The 21,542-nt window shown below is 39.1% G+C and overlaps 1 protein-coding gene across 4 annotated transcripts in view; it reads left to right on the top strand.

Moving 5' to 3' along the window:
• Positions 1 to 21,542, top strand: part of CTTNBP2 (cortactin binding protein 2) — a 144,241-nt gene that overhangs the window by 8,769 nt on the left and 113,930 nt on the right. For all 4 annotated transcript variants that reach the window (XM_069461480.1, XM_069461477.1, XM_069461479.1 and 1 more), the window contains exon 2: positions 2,607 to 2,714. Coding sequence is in view for 2 of the 4 variants with exons in the window: in XM_069461477.1 (XP_069317578.1) it covers positions 2,607 to 2,714 (108 nt within the window). In the remaining 2 variants the exon portion in view is untranslated. The remainder of the gene's footprint in view (positions 1 to 2,606; positions 2,715 to 21,542) is intronic.

Genomic DNA, 21,542 nt, shown 5'->3' with positions numbered 1-21,542 from the left:
ATTAATAAAATATTACCCTCTAAAGCACATAAGAATTGCCACTTACCCTCCCATCTCAGTGGGAAAAACCAGGATAAAAGAGTCTGTCTTTCATCAGAGTCAATAAACTGAGTTTATTGGACCAAGGCTGATGGTAGATTTTCAAAGAAGTAGGTTCATAGCCAATATCCCACTCCTCTCTACATGAAACATCTGGGTTAATAATAACAATCGCCTGCCTTTGTTTAGCACTTACTTCATTTATATTTCTTGCTTAATCCTCACAAGAACTTTGTAGGGTAATGTTAGGATTTCCATTATATAGATGAGAAAAGAGAGGCTCAGATAAGTTATACAAATGTAGCACCAGCAGAACTTGTCATGGATTTTCACAGCCCCACCTCAGACTTACTGAAACAGAATTTCTAGGGGGTGGAGTCCAGCAGTCTGTTTTGAAGTGAAGTCTCCAGGTGATTCTTATGCATGCTGAAGTATGAGAACAATTGGTTTATAAGACTTTGTGACACTACTACTCCGTGTTGGGAGCTGAATTTGAGACCTGGTGTATTAAATTTTTCTATTCACAGGGAATATCTTGAAGATGACCTTCAAAGCAGGGGGCTCCCGAGAACTACATATCCTTTAGGCCTGCTGTGCAGTTGTTTTTTTCCTCTCTCATTTCCATCATTAGCTCCTGCCTTTGCAAATAACTTCTCTGTCTAGTGTATGTACAAAAAGACAAAGTTTTAAGAGAAAGATCCTTTTAAAATCTTCAGAGAACCTCCTGGTTCTGGTCTCTTTCCTATTTGTACCATTGTATCTCTTTCCAAAAGATTACTTTGGAACTGAAATGTGACTGGTTCTGGTCATGCCTGTTTGAAAGCCTCTGACATCATTTATGGTCTCTGCTGTGTTTACTTCTGTGTCCTCACAGGGACAGCCTGGTGTGGGGGACACAGATGTTAAACTAGTTCTTACTGGCTGATTGACAGAATGGTACCATTTTCATCCCATCTCAAAGAGCTTATTCTAGAATATTGGTGCTGGTAAAATGTGCAGATGAGTCATGGCCCATAGTTGTATATCCTGGTTTTACCACTTACTAGTTGCATTATCTGGATACGTTATCCAACTTCTCTGAGTCGTGGTTTTCTTAACTAGAAAATAGAGAGGGCAGCATGGCGTGGATTACATTTGCTTTTTTGAGAATACTTGGGAAACCACTGGGTGCTATGCAAATGTCAAATAACATTCTGGCACCTTTTGAAGAATGGTTTCTGAGGTTGGGTATACTGAGCCATTTGGGCATGAACATGTGTTCCCTCTCCCTATGATGGTGACAGGGTTTGTCAAATGAGTATCTCTAGAAGGCATGCATTATGGAAGAAGCTCAGGCTTTGGATGGAATTACCCAGGCCCAGCTGTGAACATCCCGATGATCCTTTCTCAGCTTTATCTCTAACATGGAGGTCAAAGGACCCACTTATCAAAGCTGTGAGCAAAGAGATTGGCATTGAGGACAAAAGAATGGAGAGTCAGTGGTATATCACTGCAATTTAAGCCATGAGATTGGATGCAGTCACTCAGGGAAGGAATGCAGAGGAGAGAACAGCAGGGCTGGAAGAGCATTGGGTGAGGAATTAAGACCCTCAGTGCCCTGGCACCAACCTCATGCTATAGCTTGGTCTCTGGAAGACTCACTTATTCCAGCCTCAGTTCCCCACCAAGTCTGCATTATAGAATGACAAGAAGCTGCAGAGGCATTGCATAAGACAGCATTTTGATTACCATATAGTGAGGGTTCCAAACTCACCTGACCACAGTTCCAAACTCACCTGACCTGATTACATAGGGGTGTCAGTCCAAAGTGTATGTTCCCCTACTGTGTGTGTGTCAGTAGGGTGGGTTGGCAACACGGAGAACATGTGGGACAGCTGCTACTTGGCTCTGTGAATTATTGTCCTATGGTAATGTGAATCTAAGGTTGCTTGGTCATCTGACTTTTTGAAGGGAAGCCTGGAATCTGGATTTTTTGGTGGTATTTTCAGACTTGTTAAATGTTGGCTGAATCAGAGTTGGGGAGAGGGGAGAAACAAACCCCTTTGTGGCCCAAGTAACACACATCTGTGGGCCAGATTTGGCATCAGGCTGCTGGCTGGTGGCCTCTGCAGCGGAGTGTTCTATAAACATGACCTGTTATTATTGGATGTTCTGGAATTTATAACAACCTCCCAGGAGCCTTTATGTTGGGGCCCTTCTGGGAATACATCCATGCTTTCTTTGCTTCCTCCAAACTCCCCTTCCCCACAAGATATACCAGACCTGTTTTGATTCAGACTCCAGGGACTTTAAATTTGTGGTGCATTACTTGGAGAGACTCTGAATCTGTTCAGGCAGGCTGGCGAACAATCGCTCCTCAGAGGGGAGACTTGAGAGATTGGTACTACGGGTTTTACCTCTCCTCCTAGAAGGTCAAGGCATAGACTGTCTGCTGCCAAATAGTACTCTGGTGCCTCTTGGATTTGCTCAGCCCCTGGGATAAAAATTATCCATGTCACACCCTCAGGATATGTGGATCTCTCTCAGGAATGGTTTTTTCATTGCCTTATTTTTTATTTGTGTTACAGAGAAAAGAGTTTGATGTGGACACCCTCAGTAAGTCAGAGCTGCGGATGCTCCTCAGCGTGATGGAAGGGGAGCTGGAAGCCAGAGACCTCGTCATCGAGGCCCTGCGGGTAAGCTTCTTGGAGGCCTGGTCTCATGGCTGTGTCATTTTCTTTTTGCAGAGGGCCAATGGCAAAGCTTCTTTTTCTTAATTTTGAATCAAGTATATCTTAAATATTATAACAGAGCAAAATGTGCCCCTCATCCCAAACACCAACCCATAAGCTTTATAAGCCCAAATAAACACCAAAGTCAGACGGTCATTGAAATGATGAGGACTGGGAGTCAGATGTTGAATATGGGAAACCTGAGAAGTCAGCTGTATGAGTTCAGAATCCTTTCATGTTTCACATGTTTATTTGGTTAAAGACATATGTTTCCAGAAAATCAGTAATTTGGCATTCTATGTGCATGTGAGAGCAGTAAGGAAAAATTAAGGGAATCATTTACAAAAGATATTGCTGATAATAGATCTTTTTCCTTCCTATATAAGTTATGAATAATTGTTTATTTTCAGAAACTCGTAAGAATTAAAAAGTAAATGCTTATATGTATACCTTCAAATATTTTAATTTTTTATCCTATCTTGTAGTGATTTTTGAAATATTTCTGTAATAGCTTGCAATGAATATATTACTAAATGCCTCAGTAAAGTTTTCTTTTTGGGGAAAAAAAACAATGTTAAGCTTTCTTGACGCAGAGTTTTCTAATTAGGTATTTAGAATCTTGCACTTGTTTTGGTATATGAATCAAATGTAAGTTTGTGTTTGTTTTTTTTCTTCTTTTATAATTAATACTTTGGTGTTGGGTTTTTTTTTTGTTTTTTTTGTTTTTTGTTTTTTTTTGTAATCAGGTATTTCCTAGCTCTTGGTCATTTGGCCAAGAATGATATATTTATGATATATAAAGTATGGGTTTATCTTATTTCACCAGGTAGTATTTCCTCAAACTTTGTCTTAGGGAATTTATTTTACCGTACATATGAAATCTGTGGAATGTCAGCATATTGTAACCTGGGCCAGCAGCTTATTTGGAGGAGGAGAGAGGTAGTATGGTAGGTGGTCAAAGGTAATGGAGACAGTGGGCGTGGTGAGAACCCAGTTGTGTGGGGAAGTGGAGATAGTTCCTAAGATCATGCCTTCACTATACTTCCACAAACTGGAAGTTGGCACAGTAGGTATAACAATTACCTCCATTTGATGACAGGGAACGGTTGCCTCAGAAGAATGGGCGCATGGTTACACCATCTGCAAGCCAATGTTGAGTTGAATGGTGTTGTTTTGTGAATGACAAGTTTTGCTCAGCAGAGACTTATGCAGTTTGGTTGTGAGAGTTGTTCATCCTGTTCCACATTTGGAACATTTGCATTGCTTGCCAATGTAGATTTTCTTGAATGCATTTTTTTTGGAGAAATACTGAGACAGTATATAAGTAAAATGTGTGACCCTCAGCTCAAGGACAGAACAAGGGCACAGTCAGCTGCTGAGGCCAATAGTGTAGCCTCTTGAGACCAGATAGAAGTGAAGGGCTCCAGGTCTACCTTAGGTATTTTTCTGTCCCTCTCTGTTAACCTGAGAAAGGCATTAGCACTGTGGGATTCCCCACTGCTCACATAAATGTTTGAACATTTAGTGGAGTCTGTGTTTTTATGTGTCACCTTAGCAACCACGTGTATTCCTTTTTTTAAGTTAATTGCTATACTTTCACATGTAAGAGTAAAGGGAAAGCCTTGCTAATAATGATCAGCACTTGCCAAAGTAAATGTTTTTCATAGAATTAAGGAACGTTAGAATTACAAGGAGCCTTAGCGTGGTTTGCATCCCTGTCAGATCAGTGTCTCATTTTGATAAAATATTTTCTATTACCCTTTCACTATTCTATGATGAAGTTTATGGACAATTGCATGTATAAATAAGTAGGTTATATTCAAAATAAAAAATCAATACATTGCCCAAATTGTGATATAAAGAAAACAGGAAAGTATTTATAATAAAATACGATGTAATCAATATATTATCTAAATGCTCAGACATGACTATACTGAAAGACATGATAAACTAGGTGGCTATTTGCACCTATTCCTGGCATCACCATGAATGCAATAGTTGCAGAAGAATCCTGATCCTGGCATGCCGTGTTGTTAACGCAGATTTGCTGTGGGTGAGGTGATTTTTCTGAAAATGGGGAATGATTCTTGGTAAAGTTCCAAAGAAAAGCACGCAAGTACATGGGAATTGAATCCCTGGAAAATTCAATTTGTTAAAACAATTAAAACAACTTGTTTAGTAGGGAAAAAAGAGTTACTTTCTAGGCTCAGATGGCCATACTGAAGGTTCTAAGGAAAACGAACTGAGAGACATTTGAAAGTGGTGGGGACCGTGGCACAGTTCCTGGATGTACGGCAGATCCTTTACCGTGGCCCCTAAATGCCAATCACTGTGAAAACTAAAAACGTTCTTGTCTGTTTCCAAAACAGCTCCTGGGGTACTGTGTCTGTGGAGAACCACTGGCCAAGACCAGTCTCCTTTATCTATAGTTTAAAATCAAACACATGAACAAAAAGACAAAAAGAAAGCCCAGAGATTGTGACTTATCTCAGGTCACAGATATGGCATGCTGAGAGCTTCCAATTCCATTTTAGTATGGCCTCCTGTGTGTAACTCGGGGTATATGGGGATTCTTAAAGCTTTTTGTTTTTTAAAATTGAGAACTGTGATTTATTTGTCTAGATGATTGTCATTTTGATACACCTGTGGTAGCTGTCATAGACTCACTGCGGTGATTTACTGATTGACTGTTCTCTGGGGCGTTCACTGAAACTGGTGAAATATTTACTTGGGTCCAAATGCGCCGTTTAATTATCTTTTCTTTTAGTAGTAGAATATCATTTAATGACTGACTAGTGCCCCAGAAAGAAACTGGGAAGGAGGGAAGATGTGAAAGTTTTATTAACCATTATGGAATCAACTTATTCCTAAATTAAGAATCAAAATCTCCACAACTGGTAATCGGTATACTGCTATTCAACTGGAAATGAAGTACATTTTGTTTTATAAAAAGAAGTCCAAAGTAATGTTCCTCTGAAAATAGTAAATATTTTTTAACTTAATACATAAATCATAAAGATACCTGATTTGTACCCTGAACTTTATTCAATTTAGAAATGATTCTGTCATAAGGCATTCAAATTCTTTAGAATTTTAAAATATTTAAAAATATATTTCAGACCAAGCTATTTTACATTTTAAATCTTACTATACTCATGCTTTGGACTTTCAGATTATCATACAAATTTGCATAGATCATTGAGTTAATGGCAATAGACTTCTCAGAACAATCCATAAATATGATTGGGGTGGGGGAGGATATTGAGAGATTACAATATATACTTTTCCTATTTTCATATGTTTAAGGTAAAAATACTTCCCAGTATAAAAAGTCTGTGGTTTTATAACAGATGTAGTATTCCACACATTAATTTTCAAAGGAGAAAATCATATATATAAAAATATATGTATATATTTTTTTGGAGGCAGAATCTCCTTTTGTCACCCTGAGTAGAGTGCAGTGGCATCATCACAGCTCACTGCAACCTCAAACTTCTGGGCTCAAGGGATCCTCTTGCCTCAGCCTCCTGAGTAGCTGGGACTACAGGTGTACTCCACCACGCCTCTCTATTTTTTCTGTTTTTAGTAGAGTCAGGGGTCTCACTCTTGCTTAGGCTGGTCTAGAACTCCTGAGCTCAAGAGATCCTCCTTCCTCAGCCTCCCAGAGTGCTAGGATTACAGGCATGAGCCACTGCCCCCAGCCAAGGGAAAATTATATTTTAAAAAGTACAGTATTGACAGAAAATTTGAACCATCTAAAGCCATTTAACTGAAATATATTTTAATTTAATCTCATGGGAAATATTTTGTTTCTCAGTGATGCCGCCTCATTCACACAAAGTAGGAGTGAATCTTTGAATAAATACAAATGAGGTCCGGAGGAAAAAACTTTGGAGTTTAATAAAGAATGTGCCTAAGGGGAAGCAGCTACATGTTCTGCAAACCAAGATAGACTCAGAGCCTTTTGAATTAAATTGAATTGAATATCCAAAATTTGAGTATACAGTTTATTCAGAAATCAGTGATTCGAGCTAATGGCTTAGTTTGTGGAATCTTCTGGCCTTGATTTTTTTCCCCCGTCTTGCTACTAGTATTCTGATTGGTATCTCAGTCAAAGGGAGACAGACAAAGGCAAGAAGATGAAAATGCCATAATTATAAAATTTTAAAAGTCAAAATTAGATCTGTAAGCCTGCATTTACAGGGCCCAGCCCATTAGCATGAGTTTACGTAACTATCATATCATTTAAACAGTGAATTCCTTTGGCAATTATCTTCAGATTTCTTCTGTGCCTTCTTTTTCCTTTCAGCTTGGATAAGTGAGAATTGACTATATTAAAGACAGGCAATTCTTCCTCCTAACCTGCATATAAAGAGTGACTATACAATCTGGACTTGCAATTATTATTGGCATTGAAATTTTTAAAAAATTAGCCAGTTTAACATTTCTTCAGATAGAATGCATTTCTAGCACTGGCAACACAGGGAACTATCAATTATAGAATTGCCTTGTATAAGCAGCTGTAGCAAAGAGTCCCAAAGTATAATAGATTAAATAAGAAGTTTATTTCTTTTTCTGATTCTGGGAGGTGAGTAATCCCAGCTGGAGAGGCAGCTTTATGCCAAGTGGTCATTCAACAACTCAAGTTGTTTTTGTCTTATTACTGTCCTTGAGGAGTTAGTCTCGTCTGCACAGTTGAACCTGGACCAGTGCCAGCTCCACATCCCAGATTATGGTAAGGGGGAAAGAGAAGAAATGAAGGGCAAGCAGCTTCCTCCCAGCATGTGCTTTCTTCTGCACGGTGCACACCAGTGCATTGGTGAGAACTTTCATGGACGCACCTAGATGCATGAGGAGACAGGAAAAGAGGACTTAGGTGGACATTAACAACCTGTTAAACTCCAAGAGGGGTCTTATCTTGATTTAGTGTTATCTTATAAAATATCCTGGGGTATGTTATAGGAAGATAGATCTTTCCCTTCGTTCTTCCCTCAGTAAGCATTGGTTGAGTACCTACTATGTACCAGCCATAAAAATAAAGTTTGAAGTGCATTTAAGTGGAGATGTATTATACCAAATTGTGTCTGTTTAGAAAATTCTATATCTTGATTTTATATATTTAAAATTGTTCTGAATAGTGTCTTTCGGCCCTAAATTTTACTTTTCTCAGGTAGTAACTCAGTATGTTCACAGTTTGCCTAGAGTGATCTTCCTTTTCAAAAACCTTACCTGTTCATTGAGTTCAAAATTTAAAATCTTTTTAAGGCCCTTTAATGATTTTGCTTTAAAGAAGGTTTTCTCAACCTCAGCACTGTTGACATTTGGGACCAGATATTTTTTGTTGTCGTACGTTGTAGGATGGTTAGAAGCATCCTTGGCCTCTGCCCACTGGATGCCTGTGGCATCTCCCCAGTTGTGACAACAAGGTCTCCCTACAGGGTCAAAATTGCCCCCACTTTAGAAACACTGCTTTAAGGTAATACTGGTCAAGGAAATGACACTTTTAAAACTATTTTTGCTAAAAAAAAAAATGTAAAAACTCTTAATTACTGATTCAATACATTGCATTATGATACAGTGATTTTCTTGTGAAATACTGTCTTTTCAAAGGTAAAAATTTAAAAATGCCCATTTTAACCAATTTCATGACTCCTTCAAAATGTATCACATATTTTCCTATTTAAAATTAAATTGTAGTTGCTTATACAGAAATTAAATGCCTTATTTTTCAAATTAAAAAACTTTCATGCTTGTATTGCTCAGTACTGGAATCTTGACAGAGAACAAAGGCAGTCTTTTTAAATAGAATAATGCTTGCACTCGAGTTTTCAAAACAGCTACAGAGTGTTATGAATGTTTTCCTCATATGACATGTCTGCTAAATACTGATAAAGGAATAACAATCTGGCTTTTTATTGGTTTCAGCTAAGTAAAACATGCCATCTTTTGTATTTCAAAATTCTCCTATGAATACGGGCAATTGATTGACCAAAACCTACCCTTTTTTTTTTGTGCTGTTCATTTTAATCAATGAATGAATTAATTTGCTGAGGAGAGCTGAATTCATGAAAACATAAATTAATTCAGGTTTCCTTTCCTGTCTGCTGGGATAACGCTTTTGTTCCACATCTAGAGAAAGGAAAAGGAGTGTTGACCAGACTTTGTGTTGTTTCTGCAAGCAAATCAGTTTCCATAAGGTACAAATAGCTGATGATTTTTAAATAGCATTATATTTTGCCCAGTAGGACAAACACAAACTATCCATGTTGATTCTTCACTTCTGAGAAACTTTATTTTTTCTGATAAACGTTTATCATTAGTGGAAAAAAAGGACAATGTGCAAATTAATGCTTTTTTTATGTATTAGGAAATGAAGATGAGGCCATGAAAGTAAAGTGTTTATCATTACCATTTCTGGCTGATATAAGAAGCAACTAAAGTTACTGAACAACATTTTCTTGCTATTATTAGTCAATTATCAGGATATCTGTGAGGAGAATGAATTAAAGAGAAGTCTTTCCCAGCTCAGTTCCATATACCGTTTGATCCACACTGGGTGCAGGATAAAATCAGGGTTACAAATAAGATGAAACCAGGAATGTATTTTTGTACAGTTTTTGAAGATTATCACAATTGTGGGTGGGGACTGTTAGTCCAATTAACAGTCCCTTTTTGGAATTAATGTGATCTGAAAATACAGGTTATTCCTTTGAGGCATTCTGACAACATTTTAGCCACTCAGTGGCTAAGCTAAAAGTCATAGGCATTTGTAGAAATGTCTTTTGCCACATTTATGATTAATTCTATTCTTTGATTATAAGAGGAAACAAGGGTCCGAAGCAATACTCCCAAAATTTTACTTTTCTTCCCTTTGGTTATGGTTATTTTGGAAAGAAAAATGAAGAGATCTGTTTCTATTTTTTCTGAGTCAAAATGTAATATGTTTTTGAGCAAATGAAATGAGGAAGGAGACTATGCATGGCGTGTTGTAGTTGAACAGGGTGGGGAAGAAGGAGAGGGGATCCATGCTTTCATTCATTCAGTAGGTATTTCTCGTCTTGTGGTGCTCCGCACGTCCTGGGCACCAAGGGTACAGTGGTGAACAAGGGGTGTGATTTCTTTCTCATGAATCTTAGATTTCAGTGGAAGAGATGGACATTAAACTGTTAAATGAAAAACTTCAGCCAAATTGAATTTAACAGTTTATTTGAGCAAAGAACAATTCATGAACCAGGCATCACTTAGAACCAGAAGAGGTCCTGAGAGTTCCACCTGGCCATGTGGGCAGCACTGTTTCCAGGGGCTTGAGTGACCCCTGTGTGGGGACCTGAGGGTCAGTTGTGAGAGTGCCTTGGAGGGAGGGAAGTGACCTTTGTCACCTGTTCTTCGGCCAACAACATTTTCTAAAGCAAAACCACTCCTCCCTCCCAAGTAGGGCTAGGAAATTTTGGACACTTTTAAAGTGTATTGGGAATAGTATAACATGTATTGTTAATTTTTTTCAAAAGTACATTTTTAAGTGTATAAAAATAGCATGATGAAAATTAGACCTTCGAATGATTTTTTTACACTTATCCTCCAGCTTTGCCAGTCTGTTTCCCACATCTCCATATCTAGGCAGCATATTCTTTATTATGTTAAAACTTTCCATTTTGGGTGGCATTGTTTTCAAGTTTGCATGAATTCTGTTTAAGACCACTTCTGTTCATAGTCATCTAAAAGTAAAAAAAAAAAAAGGAAGAAGGTGGTTTTATCCTTTTAAACTAAACAACTTATTTTCCACAACCTCCTGCTCCTATCCCAGGATGGTGGCTTAGGCAGTAAGCAAACCAAAATTGAGAAAAGGATAATTCCATTCGGCTCATGCTTCCTGGGAATCCTGAAGTTTACTGCTGTTCCCAGAAGGCTGAAGTTGGAGCAGGAACAGGAGATGGAAGGGGACTTAACATCGTTGGGTTTCTGTTATATGCCAGGCACTTCATAGTCCTGTCATCCCTATGAAATCCATTGAACTCAGTCATGGTACCCCTACTTTATAAATGGAGAAACTGAGGCCCAGAGACTCTATGTGGTTCTCTGTCTGACTCCTAACCTTGGCTCTCACCATGCCTCTGCCTCAAAGACATTTATGAAACTAAGCATTTTCCTAGGGCTGCATGTTGTCATTTATAGATTCTTTATTTTAATTTAATTACTGTGAATTCCCAGAACATTTTCCACATACCTGTAATCCATTGTAAATATCGAAAGTTATACAGAAATTGAAGCTACAAAGAAATTGTTAGTCTTCTATGTTTAATCATTCATTTGCTACTTTCTTCTAATTGACTGCGGGTAATTATAAACAAATCCTTCAAGACTTCTAAGATCTTATTTGAATGGCAAGTACGATAATGTAGAAGAGCATCATTGATTCGTAATGTTTTCTTCTTATTAATTATCATACCAAAAGTTTGTACTTTTGGTACAAAATTAGGGTATGATTGTGTCTTCTGGACTAGGGAGAACATGCTGGTGCATGTGAGAATGCTGCATGACCTGTTTAAGGAAATGATGGATGGAGATGTGTGAAATGGACAAGGACCCAATTGCAAAGGAACTGCTAGTTCCATTCTGATCATCTTCTCATAGTTCAGTCACTATTATTATTGGTTTTTTTTTAGAGACAGGGTCTTCCTATGTCACCCAGGCTGGAGTGCTGGAGTACAGTGGCATGATCACAGCTCACTGTAACCTTGAACTCCTGGGCTCAGGTGATCCTCCTGGCTCAGCCTCCCAAGTAGCTGGGATTACAAACAAGTGCCACCATGCCTGGCTAATTTTTGTTATTCTTATTATTATTTGTAGAGACAGGGTCTCACCATGTTGCCCAGGCTGGTCTCAAACTCCTGGCCTCAAGTGATCCTCCCACCTCAGCCTCCCAAGTGCAGGGATTATAGGTGTGAGCCACCATGCCTGGCTGTATTTCAGTCATTATTAAGTCTTTTTTAGTTGCATTTCATCTTTGGATTTTCAAAATTTTTTTTAGCATTTGATCAATTTGTTTTTCTGTTGTACTGATTTTCTTGATATTATATAATCCTTTGATTTTTGTTTGTTTGTTTGTTTGTTTGTTTTGCTTTGTTTTCCAATCAATGAAAGTTGCAGTGAACTTGCGAGGGTACATTATGGAAGCCAGGGTGTTGGTAGAGGAACTACTGATGAAAGTTCACTGTTTTAAATAATTGGAATATTAAAATGCACATGTATCCTTGCCCTTGTTAGAAAGTTCAGGTTTCCTTTCACAAAGCCTAAATCAGCAGAATCTAGTTTTAGATTAGATTCTTTAAAATAAACCTCTAAACAATCCCTAAAAGTTAACTTAGAGTTGATGGTGATTTTCTACTGACAGTTCTCTTTCCACGAGTCACTGGGGATAAAACTTTCATGGACACTCTCGAAAGTGCATTGGGCTTCCTTCTGGGGTGTCTTGACAAACTGCTGAGACCTCACTGGTGTATCTGAATCCTGCCCTTCCATTGTGTCTGCTGGGCCACATCAGAGGTTCCATGTATTTTGTGCCTGTTTGGGGGATGGTAGTAAATTGTGGGTTTGGTTTGGTGGGACAGTAGGCAGGACAATTAATGGAAGTGCTTTAGAAACCCTTAGTGGGTGTTGTTAATATGTTAAACTCTTAATGAGTTTAAGTTTCAGACAGTTGACAGTTGAGGTTCTGAGGTAGGAAAAGGATGTGACAAAAACAGTGTTTAAGGGAGATTATGTTCACCACTTTTGGAAATAGATTGACAGAAAAAGGGAGAGAAGGGATATGAGGAAGCAATTACAATTGACATTAATTAAAGTATGGTTGTAGGAAGCTCTGAATTCCGGGTGATGGCTGTAAATGTACTTAATATGTTGTGTGTGAGGGGGTGTGAACAGGACTTGAATAGACAGGGGATTTCGAACAAGCATTAGAGTGCATTATTTTCTAACTGGTGACAGCAACCGGTTATTCCTAAAGCAATTGCAGTGTCAAGGTAGAAACTTTTTTTAAGGATAGTGTATTTATGCTCCACGTCAATTCATGCTCAACTAATTCAGGCATCGGTTCTAGTTCTCCCAATAGCCTTTTTTTAGTGCTAGTCATTCAACATTCATCCAACAAATCTTTTCTGAGTGTGTATTATAATGCCAGGTGTTGTGCTGGGCACTGGGAAGAGTGTATACTAGACAGTCTTGGTATTTGTGGGATTGAAGGTCTAGTAAGGACACTATCATAATTAAAAAGTTCCATTTGTGATAAGTGCAACAACAGAAAAGGGGTGTATTACTATAACTGATATGATGTTTTTCTAAGACCCACTGTGGAGGACTATGTAAAAATAGGGTCAAAGTAAGAATATTAAAAACTTAGCAAAATATGAACATTTATAATATAGTTAATACAAGGAAATAACCATTTTTCTCTGGTTTGATCTCCACTTACTTGTGTTTTCCTATTTTGTGTGACTTCCTAAAGTTGTTTCCTGTGTCCTTCTGATCTCTCCCTACATGCACATCCTCATGGATTTCTTGCCTTTCAAAATCCATGTCGATCTCTCCTATTTATCTGCCATGCTTTGGGTTACTTGAGATTACAAAGCAGTCTGACTCTTTTGTACCACTGTACTTTATAGAGGCATTTCTTTTTTTTTAAACAGCTCTATTTATATGTATTACATCCTGAACTCCTTGAACTTCTGCCACCACTCTGGAGTGTTAGGCAAGGTGAGGACTAGGTTTGTGGGTTTTTTGGGGTTAAAATGAATTCTTTCCCAGGGAATTTTGTATTTACTCACAAAGAGATTTCCTCATAGGAGGATTTTCACTCCAGAAATGTCTGAACCTTGCGATGAACACTCTTTAGAGTCCTGACCTGTGATCTCCTCTCTGTTGGAGAGGAGAAAAGGATTCAGGGATAAGATCATGTTCCTGCTTTGTCATCTATTGCTGTGTTACAGACCCCTCCAAGGCATCGTGGTTTAAACAACAGTCATCTACTTGACTCACGCATCTGCAGTTTAGGCTGGGCTTGGTGGGGGCAGCTTCCCTTCCACACCTTGGTGCGGTGTGAACCCAGGCCTTTCTAACTCCAAGTGCATCTTCTTAACCACTCCCTCATTTAATCTAGTGGAAGAAAGCTGGTTACAGCTACTAATTATACTGCAAGGCTGGCTTGTTTAATGGTTACAGTAAAGCACAGATGAAAGAGTTAATGAAGATGAGTTATAGATGGAGGAAGGTGGAGGAAGAGAACATGTGTTGGAGGATCCATGAAATACTTTCAGGGCGGCTCCCTCATCTGCTGGCTGTCTGCTAGGAGCTCAGCAGGCACTGGGGGCTTGGGCTTCCTAGTCTCAAAGTGGCTGGGATCCCGCAGTGAGCATCCTAAGAGACAGGAAGTAGAATCTGCTTTAGCCTAGATCACAAAGTCACTTTCCATTACAGTGTTCCAGTTTCAGTCACCCACTGTCAACCGTGGTCTGAAAACGTTACATTCAGTAAGATATCTTGAGACAGAAAGAGACCACATTTATATGTTTTTTATAGGATACTGATATCATTGTTCTATTTTATTATTGTTAATCTCTTACTGTGCCTAGTTTATAAATTCAACTTTATCATAGGTATGTATGTATAGGAACAAACATAGTATATAGAGTTCAGTCTCATCTGCAGTTTCAGGCACACACTAGGGGGTCTTGGAACATATGCCCTGCAGAGAAGCGGGGACCACTATATATTGTATTGGTTAAGCAGTCACAGAGCTCAGATTCAAGGTGAAGAGACAGACCTGACCACATGGGAGGAGTGTTGAAGAATTTGAGGAGGTTCTAAAACCTCTTGGAAACAGCTACACTATCTGCCAGGCATGCTATTTAGTACTTTATGTGGATTATTTCATTTAATCCTCACAAGTATCCCTGGAAGGAGATACTGTTGTCCTCTCACTTTAAGGCTTATGGCTAAGTAATGTGTCCTGTGTCATACAGCTGATAAGTGTTGAGCCAAAACTTGGAGCCAGGCCTTTCTAACTCCAAGTGCATTTTCTTAGACACTCTCTTGTTTAATCTAGTGGAAGAAAGCTGGTTACAGCTACTAATTACATTGTAAAGCAGGCTTGTTTAAGGATTATGGTAAAGCACAGATGAAAGAGTTAATGAAGAGGAGTTATAGATGGCTTCTTGGAAGAGGTGGCATTCCTGGAGTCTTCTGAAGGGTGAGTACATTAATGAATAGAGCAATGGGAAGGGTAGTCTTAGAAAGGCAGCCTGAGCACAGGAATACCAAGCTGAAGCATTTATGTACTTAATGTGATAGGAAGGACAGAGTATTTAAAGATGATTAAGCAGGAAAATGGAATGGTCCAAGGCTTTTGTTCTCCACGTGTGGTTTTCCGACCAGCAGCATCAACCTCATCTTGCTAGAAATGCAAATTCTCAGGCTCCTCCCTCAGACCTGACTCAGAAAAGTTCTGGGGGTGGAGTACAGCACTCTGTGTTTTTCACAAATGCTCCAGGTGATTCTGATGCACACTCAAGTTTGGGAACCACTGATCTGAAGGATGGTCACTTGTAAAGCTGGTGTGTTTTGTATAGTATCACAAGTGGGTGCACGTGAAGTCCCTGGTGCTAATTAGTGTCAGGGCTGCAAAGGCTTTTTGCTCTGTAAGCAGAATGGCCAGCAAATTGGTGGCTGACGCTGGTTTTAGCTCTAAAGGGATTTTGATGAGAAAAGCCAGGGAGCAGCTCTTTTCAGGGCAGCTTCTCCAAAAGCCACCATCATCAAGTGCCTGTAAGTGACTCAACCTGGATACATTCTCAAGGAAGCCTGTGGAAATAGCACTGGAGGAGCTTTCTTGAATTGTTGGATTAAACATGAATTATTAAAACAGTACGAACTATATGCAATAAGCCAGTATGCTAATACAGTTGATTCAATCATTTTTATTTACTTTCACCCCTAATTGTTCCACATAGGATTTGAGGTGGCTTACAAGAATAAAAACAGCAAAATGGAAAAAATATAAGTATATAAAAATTAGATACTAGAACAGTGGCTTACAGACCTTTTAATAATAAGACAATTTCTTCTAATAAAATCTTACTTGAGGCCCAGTACATAAAACAGAAGCTGAGCTCCCGGGTTGAAGCAAACCAGTTGGGGTTCTAAGGTTCCGATAGGGAAAATAAAACAGGAACAGGATGAGTTAGGTGATTTGTGTTGTTCATAAGGGGGGAAAGAAAACATAGGAATCCTTCCTCGGGGAAGGCAAACTCCTCCTGGTACTGGGCTGTAAGATTTCTTCTGTGCCTCTTCAAACCGGAGGGGTTGGGTAATGTGGTCGCATCGTTTTCAGCAATATCCACGTAAAAATGCCGTGGTTGGGTGTACGTCTGTCTATGCTTTTGTGTGCCATTCATTGACATGAGTGAAAGGCAGGTTGCTTAGAGGAAGAAGCTGGGGTGGAGGTAAAGGGGTGGGGTGGCAAAGGGCGGGCAAGACAGCAAGATTTAAAGAGAGGTCAGAGGCCAGGTGGTCTGCCACGACTGGTCTGCAGAAGATCCTCTCAAGAAGCAGATGGGCTGTGTGACCTTCAAACCATTCGCCAGTTTGATCTGATATCATGTGCTAATGTTCCTTGTTTAATCATTTTATGTACTTGTTTTTCAGACCGAACACGTATATTATTTATATTCAAATATTGTTAGGCAAAGCAGTATATATAAAAATTTGAATATGGAACAAAAACATGAAAAACAATGTTCAGTGTTTCTAAAAGAAAATGAGAGTTGATGTCACATAATGTTGGCTTATAGCACTTTCTCAGAAGGTATGATGAATGCTTGTAACACAAATGTTATGTTATGAATTTACTAGTGTAATTTAAAGTTGAAATACTTTTAGTTAACACTAAACAACATTTTCGTATAGCATGGAAATAATTTTGCTGAATATCTTCTCTAATTGACTTACTTCACTTCGGAAGGTCATCAGTCTGAAAGCTTACCAGTTTTCCGCATGCTTGTTGTTGGATTTTCCAGCTCCCTTTGTTTTCTGCTTTTCATTGCTTTGAAAATCAGTTTGGGAATTTTTTTTTTCCTGGTGCACCTCAAATGATTTAAAATGGTACAAGCGCTTTGGTAACCCTCTAATCTAAAATTTTGTTATTCAACTCTTCTTCCTGTCAGTGAACTGTATATCGATTTTTTGTAAGGCCTTGTTGCTCTTTCTGTGGTGTCTCTGACATTTTTGCTTCAAAGCAAGTTGAGCTACCCCTTTAAAATGAGAGTAGTTATGAGATGATATTAAATTAAGTAATTAAGGAAAAGTCAGTATTTAAGAAGCTAGTTTTTAAATCTTGATACATTTAACTGAGGGATGAAGATTACTAGACACCAATAATAGAGCAGCTTTTAACATTTTTATTAGTAATTATAATTATGAAAATTAAAAGTTGTATAATCTTTGTAAAAATGTAACATTTGCTTTATAGGCTATTCAGATGTTCCCTTAATTTTTTTTTTAAACTATATAAATAGCATTGTGTGATATTTGAAAGTCACATCTCATTTTCTTTCTTTTTTTGGTACATTAACTATGGGGGAGCCACATGGGGTTAGTCTGTCTTCATGACCCTATTTTCCTCACTAATAACTGCGTTCTAATCCTTCATGTTCTAGAAAGTTATACTTCCTTTCCTTAATGGAAACATACATTGTTTGACTGTTAAATTACTGCCTTAAAAATTTACCCCTAATCTTACCACTCTAACACAGTTGTAACCAGGTTATCTGACAGTTTTATATTCTTTGTTTTTTAGTAAGCATTTTAAATATTTTCTAATGCTTTCTAATATTTATAAATTATAGCGTTCTTGGCTATACTGTATTTCACATGGTTGAAAAACCGACACGTCATTATTCTTCTATATTCTCTCATCAGCTGTTTTTCCATTAGCTATGAGCAAGGCTATTAAAAATATTTAACAACAGAAACCACATAGGCATTAATGAATCAGAAAGGAGGCCTACCCAGGACAGATTACATCCGTTACCAGGGGTCCCCAACCTATGGTGAATTGTATAATTATTTCATTATATATTACAATGTAGTAATAATAGGAATGAAGTGCATAATAAATGTAATGTGCTTGAATCATCCTGAAACCACCTCTGCCCCGGTCTGTGGAAAAATTGTCTTCCATGAAAACGGTCCCAGGTGCCAAAAAGGTTGGGGACCACTGCTACACCGTCTTGATGGGTACTGACTGAACAACAGCCCTTGCTATGGGTATCTTTTGGTAATGTTTTAGTTTGGAAAGCCCTCCACAGAGAAGCACAGCCCAGTCAAATGCATTAGCTTGTAAAACTCTGTTTCATCTTAATGAGCATTGGTAGTGCCTGTTATGATTTTAGGGCAACTTGAAATGTGTAATTTACGTGGGTACAATTTTAAATGACATAATTTGCAAGAAATTTTGATAGCTGTGCTATTTAAAATCTGTGTAATTTTTATCTAATTATTAAAGGAATATATGTTCTTCATAGAATATCTTCAAAGGCATAAAAAAGGAAATTTTCACATCATTCAGAAGTAACCATTTTATCTGCATTAATGAACATATATATCTTTCTCAAAACTGGGAACATGCTCTGCATAGTAATTTGTGCAACCTGCTTGCTTTTTCAATATATTGGTGAGCGTGTCCCTAGGTAGTCTTCAACTTTGAGATTTTTAATCACTGCCTATCATTTATTTAATGAAGCCCAACTGTCGGGCATCTCCTTGGCCATCTTAGATCCCGTGAGCTAGTGCTGCAGTCCCTCCTCTGCACATGCCCCATTCCCTCAGGCCTCAGTAAGCAGAGCCCTGGTGCTTGTGAAATTGAACTCTGCCTTCCTCGTGCCCGCACCAGTAGGGTTGTACAAGGCTGGAGGAAAACCTTCCCACCCTGCTGACTGCTCTCGCTTTAAATGCACGACCGTATCTTCCTGTTGGCCCTTTGTGCTGCTGGACAATTGTATGGCATTCCTAGTGCTTCTACTCACCTGTTCTCTTAGATTCTTTCACAGTTTATTCCGACTTCTGAGACCTGCAGCAGCACCACCCTTTGCTTCACTCTCAGCTGCTTTCAATTTCACTGAGCATAGATGCAATCAGAGCTCCATCGTCTCACGCCAGCACATGACCGACTCACTGGCGCCGGTACCCACATGCCCACTTGTCCTGCTCTCTCTGGGCAAGCTGGCCATGTCTGTGGCTCAGGTTCAGCTGGCCATTGCGCACTCCGTTCTGTGCCCTCTCGCATATCCAGGGATACCTCTTCAGCAATTATCCCCACCCTTCTGTGTCATCAAACTTTTCCTCAAATTGACCCTGCCTCCAGTTTAGCTGTTGTGACATTTCCTTTTGCTCTGTTACGGCAAAACTCCTTGAAATGGTTGTCTCCTAGCTGACTCCAATTCCTTTTCCTCCATTCTCCCTTGACCCTCTTCTAATCAGGCGTTTGCCAACACTCTTCCAACCAAAAATTGATCCATTTTTGCAGTTCCTAGAGAAAAAACAACCTTGGAGTAAAATTTGCCTCCTCTTTGTCCTATTTTTCTCCTACACCCCACATCTAATCTCTGTAAATCTTGTTGGCTCCAACTATAAGATACATCCCAAAGCCTACTGCTTCTCACTGTCTCCACTGACACTACCCTGTATTAGTTTTCTATTGCTGCTGTAACAAATTATCACAAATGTTCTGGCTTAAGAACAGCACAAATTTATTATCTCATAGTTCTGGAGGTCGGGAGTCTAAAATGGGTTATCAGGGCAGCCTGCCTTCTGATGGTTCTATGGGAGAACCCATTTTTTTGTTTTTTCCAGCTTCTAGAGGCTGCTGGCATTGCTTGGCTTGTGGTCTCTTCTTTCATCTTCAAAACCAGCAGGGCAGCACCTTCTAATCTCTGAATCTTTCTCTCTCTCAACTCAGTTTCTGTTGTCACCTCTTTTTGTCGGACTCTGAGGCTTCCGTCTCCCTCTTATGAAGACCATTTTGATTACATTTGGCCAACCCACATAATGTGGGATAATCTTCCCAATCTCAAGGTCCTTAACTTAATCAAAATTGCAATGTCCCCTTTGCCATGTAAGGTGACATGTTCACAGGTCCCAGGGATTAGGATGTGGACATCTTTGGGGGTTGTCATTCTGCCCCCGTAACTCTTTTCTCTGTATTGTTTTAGTGGCCTCCTAACTGGTCCCCCTACTCCTGCAGTCTCCGTTTTCCACAGCAATCGAGTGATCCTGTTAAAACAAGAGTCGGGTCATGTCACCCTTCAGCTCACAGCATTCTAGTGGCCACCATCTCCCTCAGTAAAAGGCCAGGGTCCTCCTGTGGCCTCAGTGCTGCATACTCTACCTCCCTTATGTCTCTGCATCACCTCCTAGGACCTTCCCTCATTCTTTGTAGCCCTGCTGGCCCTCTTGCCCGTGCCCGCTTTGGGGCTTTTGTATTTGTTTTCTCTGCCTGGAAAACTCTTCTGAATGGATCTGTAACTCCTTCCCTCACGTTTTTAGGTCTTTGCTGAACTGTCATCTCAGTGAGGCTTTCTCTGGCCATCCTATTTAAAATTGCCACTCCTGTCCACACCACATGCAATTCCCATCCTATCTTTATTTAGCTCCGTTACACTTATCACCATCTGACATGTATGGTCATCCCTCAGTATCCAGCATGGATTGGTTCCAGGACCCAAGAAATACCAAAATACGAGGATGCTCAAGTCCCTGATATAAAATGGTGTAGTATTTTCATTTAACCTATATACATCCTCTTGTATACTTTAAATCCTCTCTGGATTACTTGTAATACCTAATACAATATAAATGCTGTAAAACATAAGTTGTTTAGGGCAAAATGACAAGGAAAAAGAAGTCTGCATGTATTCAATACAGGTGCAACCATTCTCTTGCCCACCCACCCCTTGCAAATGTTTTCGATCCTCAGTTAGTTGAATCTGCAGATGGAGAAATCATGGATACAGAGGGCTGACTGTACTATATATTTTTACATGTTAATTGTTTGTTTTCCTTTTCCCACTAGAATGTAAACTCCATGAGGGCAGGGATTTTGTTTAATTCACTGCTCTATAAGTATTTATCAAATGAATATATTTAGATTGACTCCAGATTTCCCTTGTTAAATATAGATGTATCTTTATACATCTGTAGATTTTCTATCTCTATTTTCTTATATCATAGATGATACTAGAGCCATTGGGAGGACAGTTTTAATATAGTACCTAGTTCTGTTGTATTGTTGAATATACATTTCTGTGGAGCCTGGAGTACTTTACTATACTCTCATTTTTTTTTTTTTTTTAACATAAAAGACTATTTTTTAGAGCATTTTTAGGTTTACCTAAAAATTGAGTAGAAAGTAGAGAGTTCTCTTAAACCCGTCCCCATTGCCAGTGTCCTCAAATATTAACATCTTTAACTCTACAGTATGTAGACAGTGGCTCGTGGTCACTGCAGTGCCATGAAGCCTGGAAGGTCTCATAAGAAATTGTGGCCCAACTCAGGAGTCTCTTTCCCCATTGTCTCTCCCGAGTTCTCCCCCAAGCCAGGGGAGCTGCTGCTGTCTCTTTTCTCTCTGGGTCAGAGTGCTTTTCTAGTAGCATTCCTGCTGTTTGCTGCCCTGGTTTGTGAATTCTAATGGCAACCACTTCTGGTTGTTCTGGGTTTTTTTCTTTTATGCTGTGACTTTCTTTTCAT

Source organism: Eulemur rufifrons, chromosome 29, assembly GCF_041146395.1.
Source record: "Eulemur rufifrons isolate Redbay chromosome 29, OSU_ERuf_1, whole genome shotgun sequence".
In the NCBI taxonomy this organism is placed as follows: domain Eukaryota; kingdom Metazoa; phylum Chordata; class Mammalia; order Primates; family Lemuridae; genus Eulemur; species Eulemur rufifrons.
This window is presented reverse-complemented; position numbering and strand designations above follow the sequence as displayed.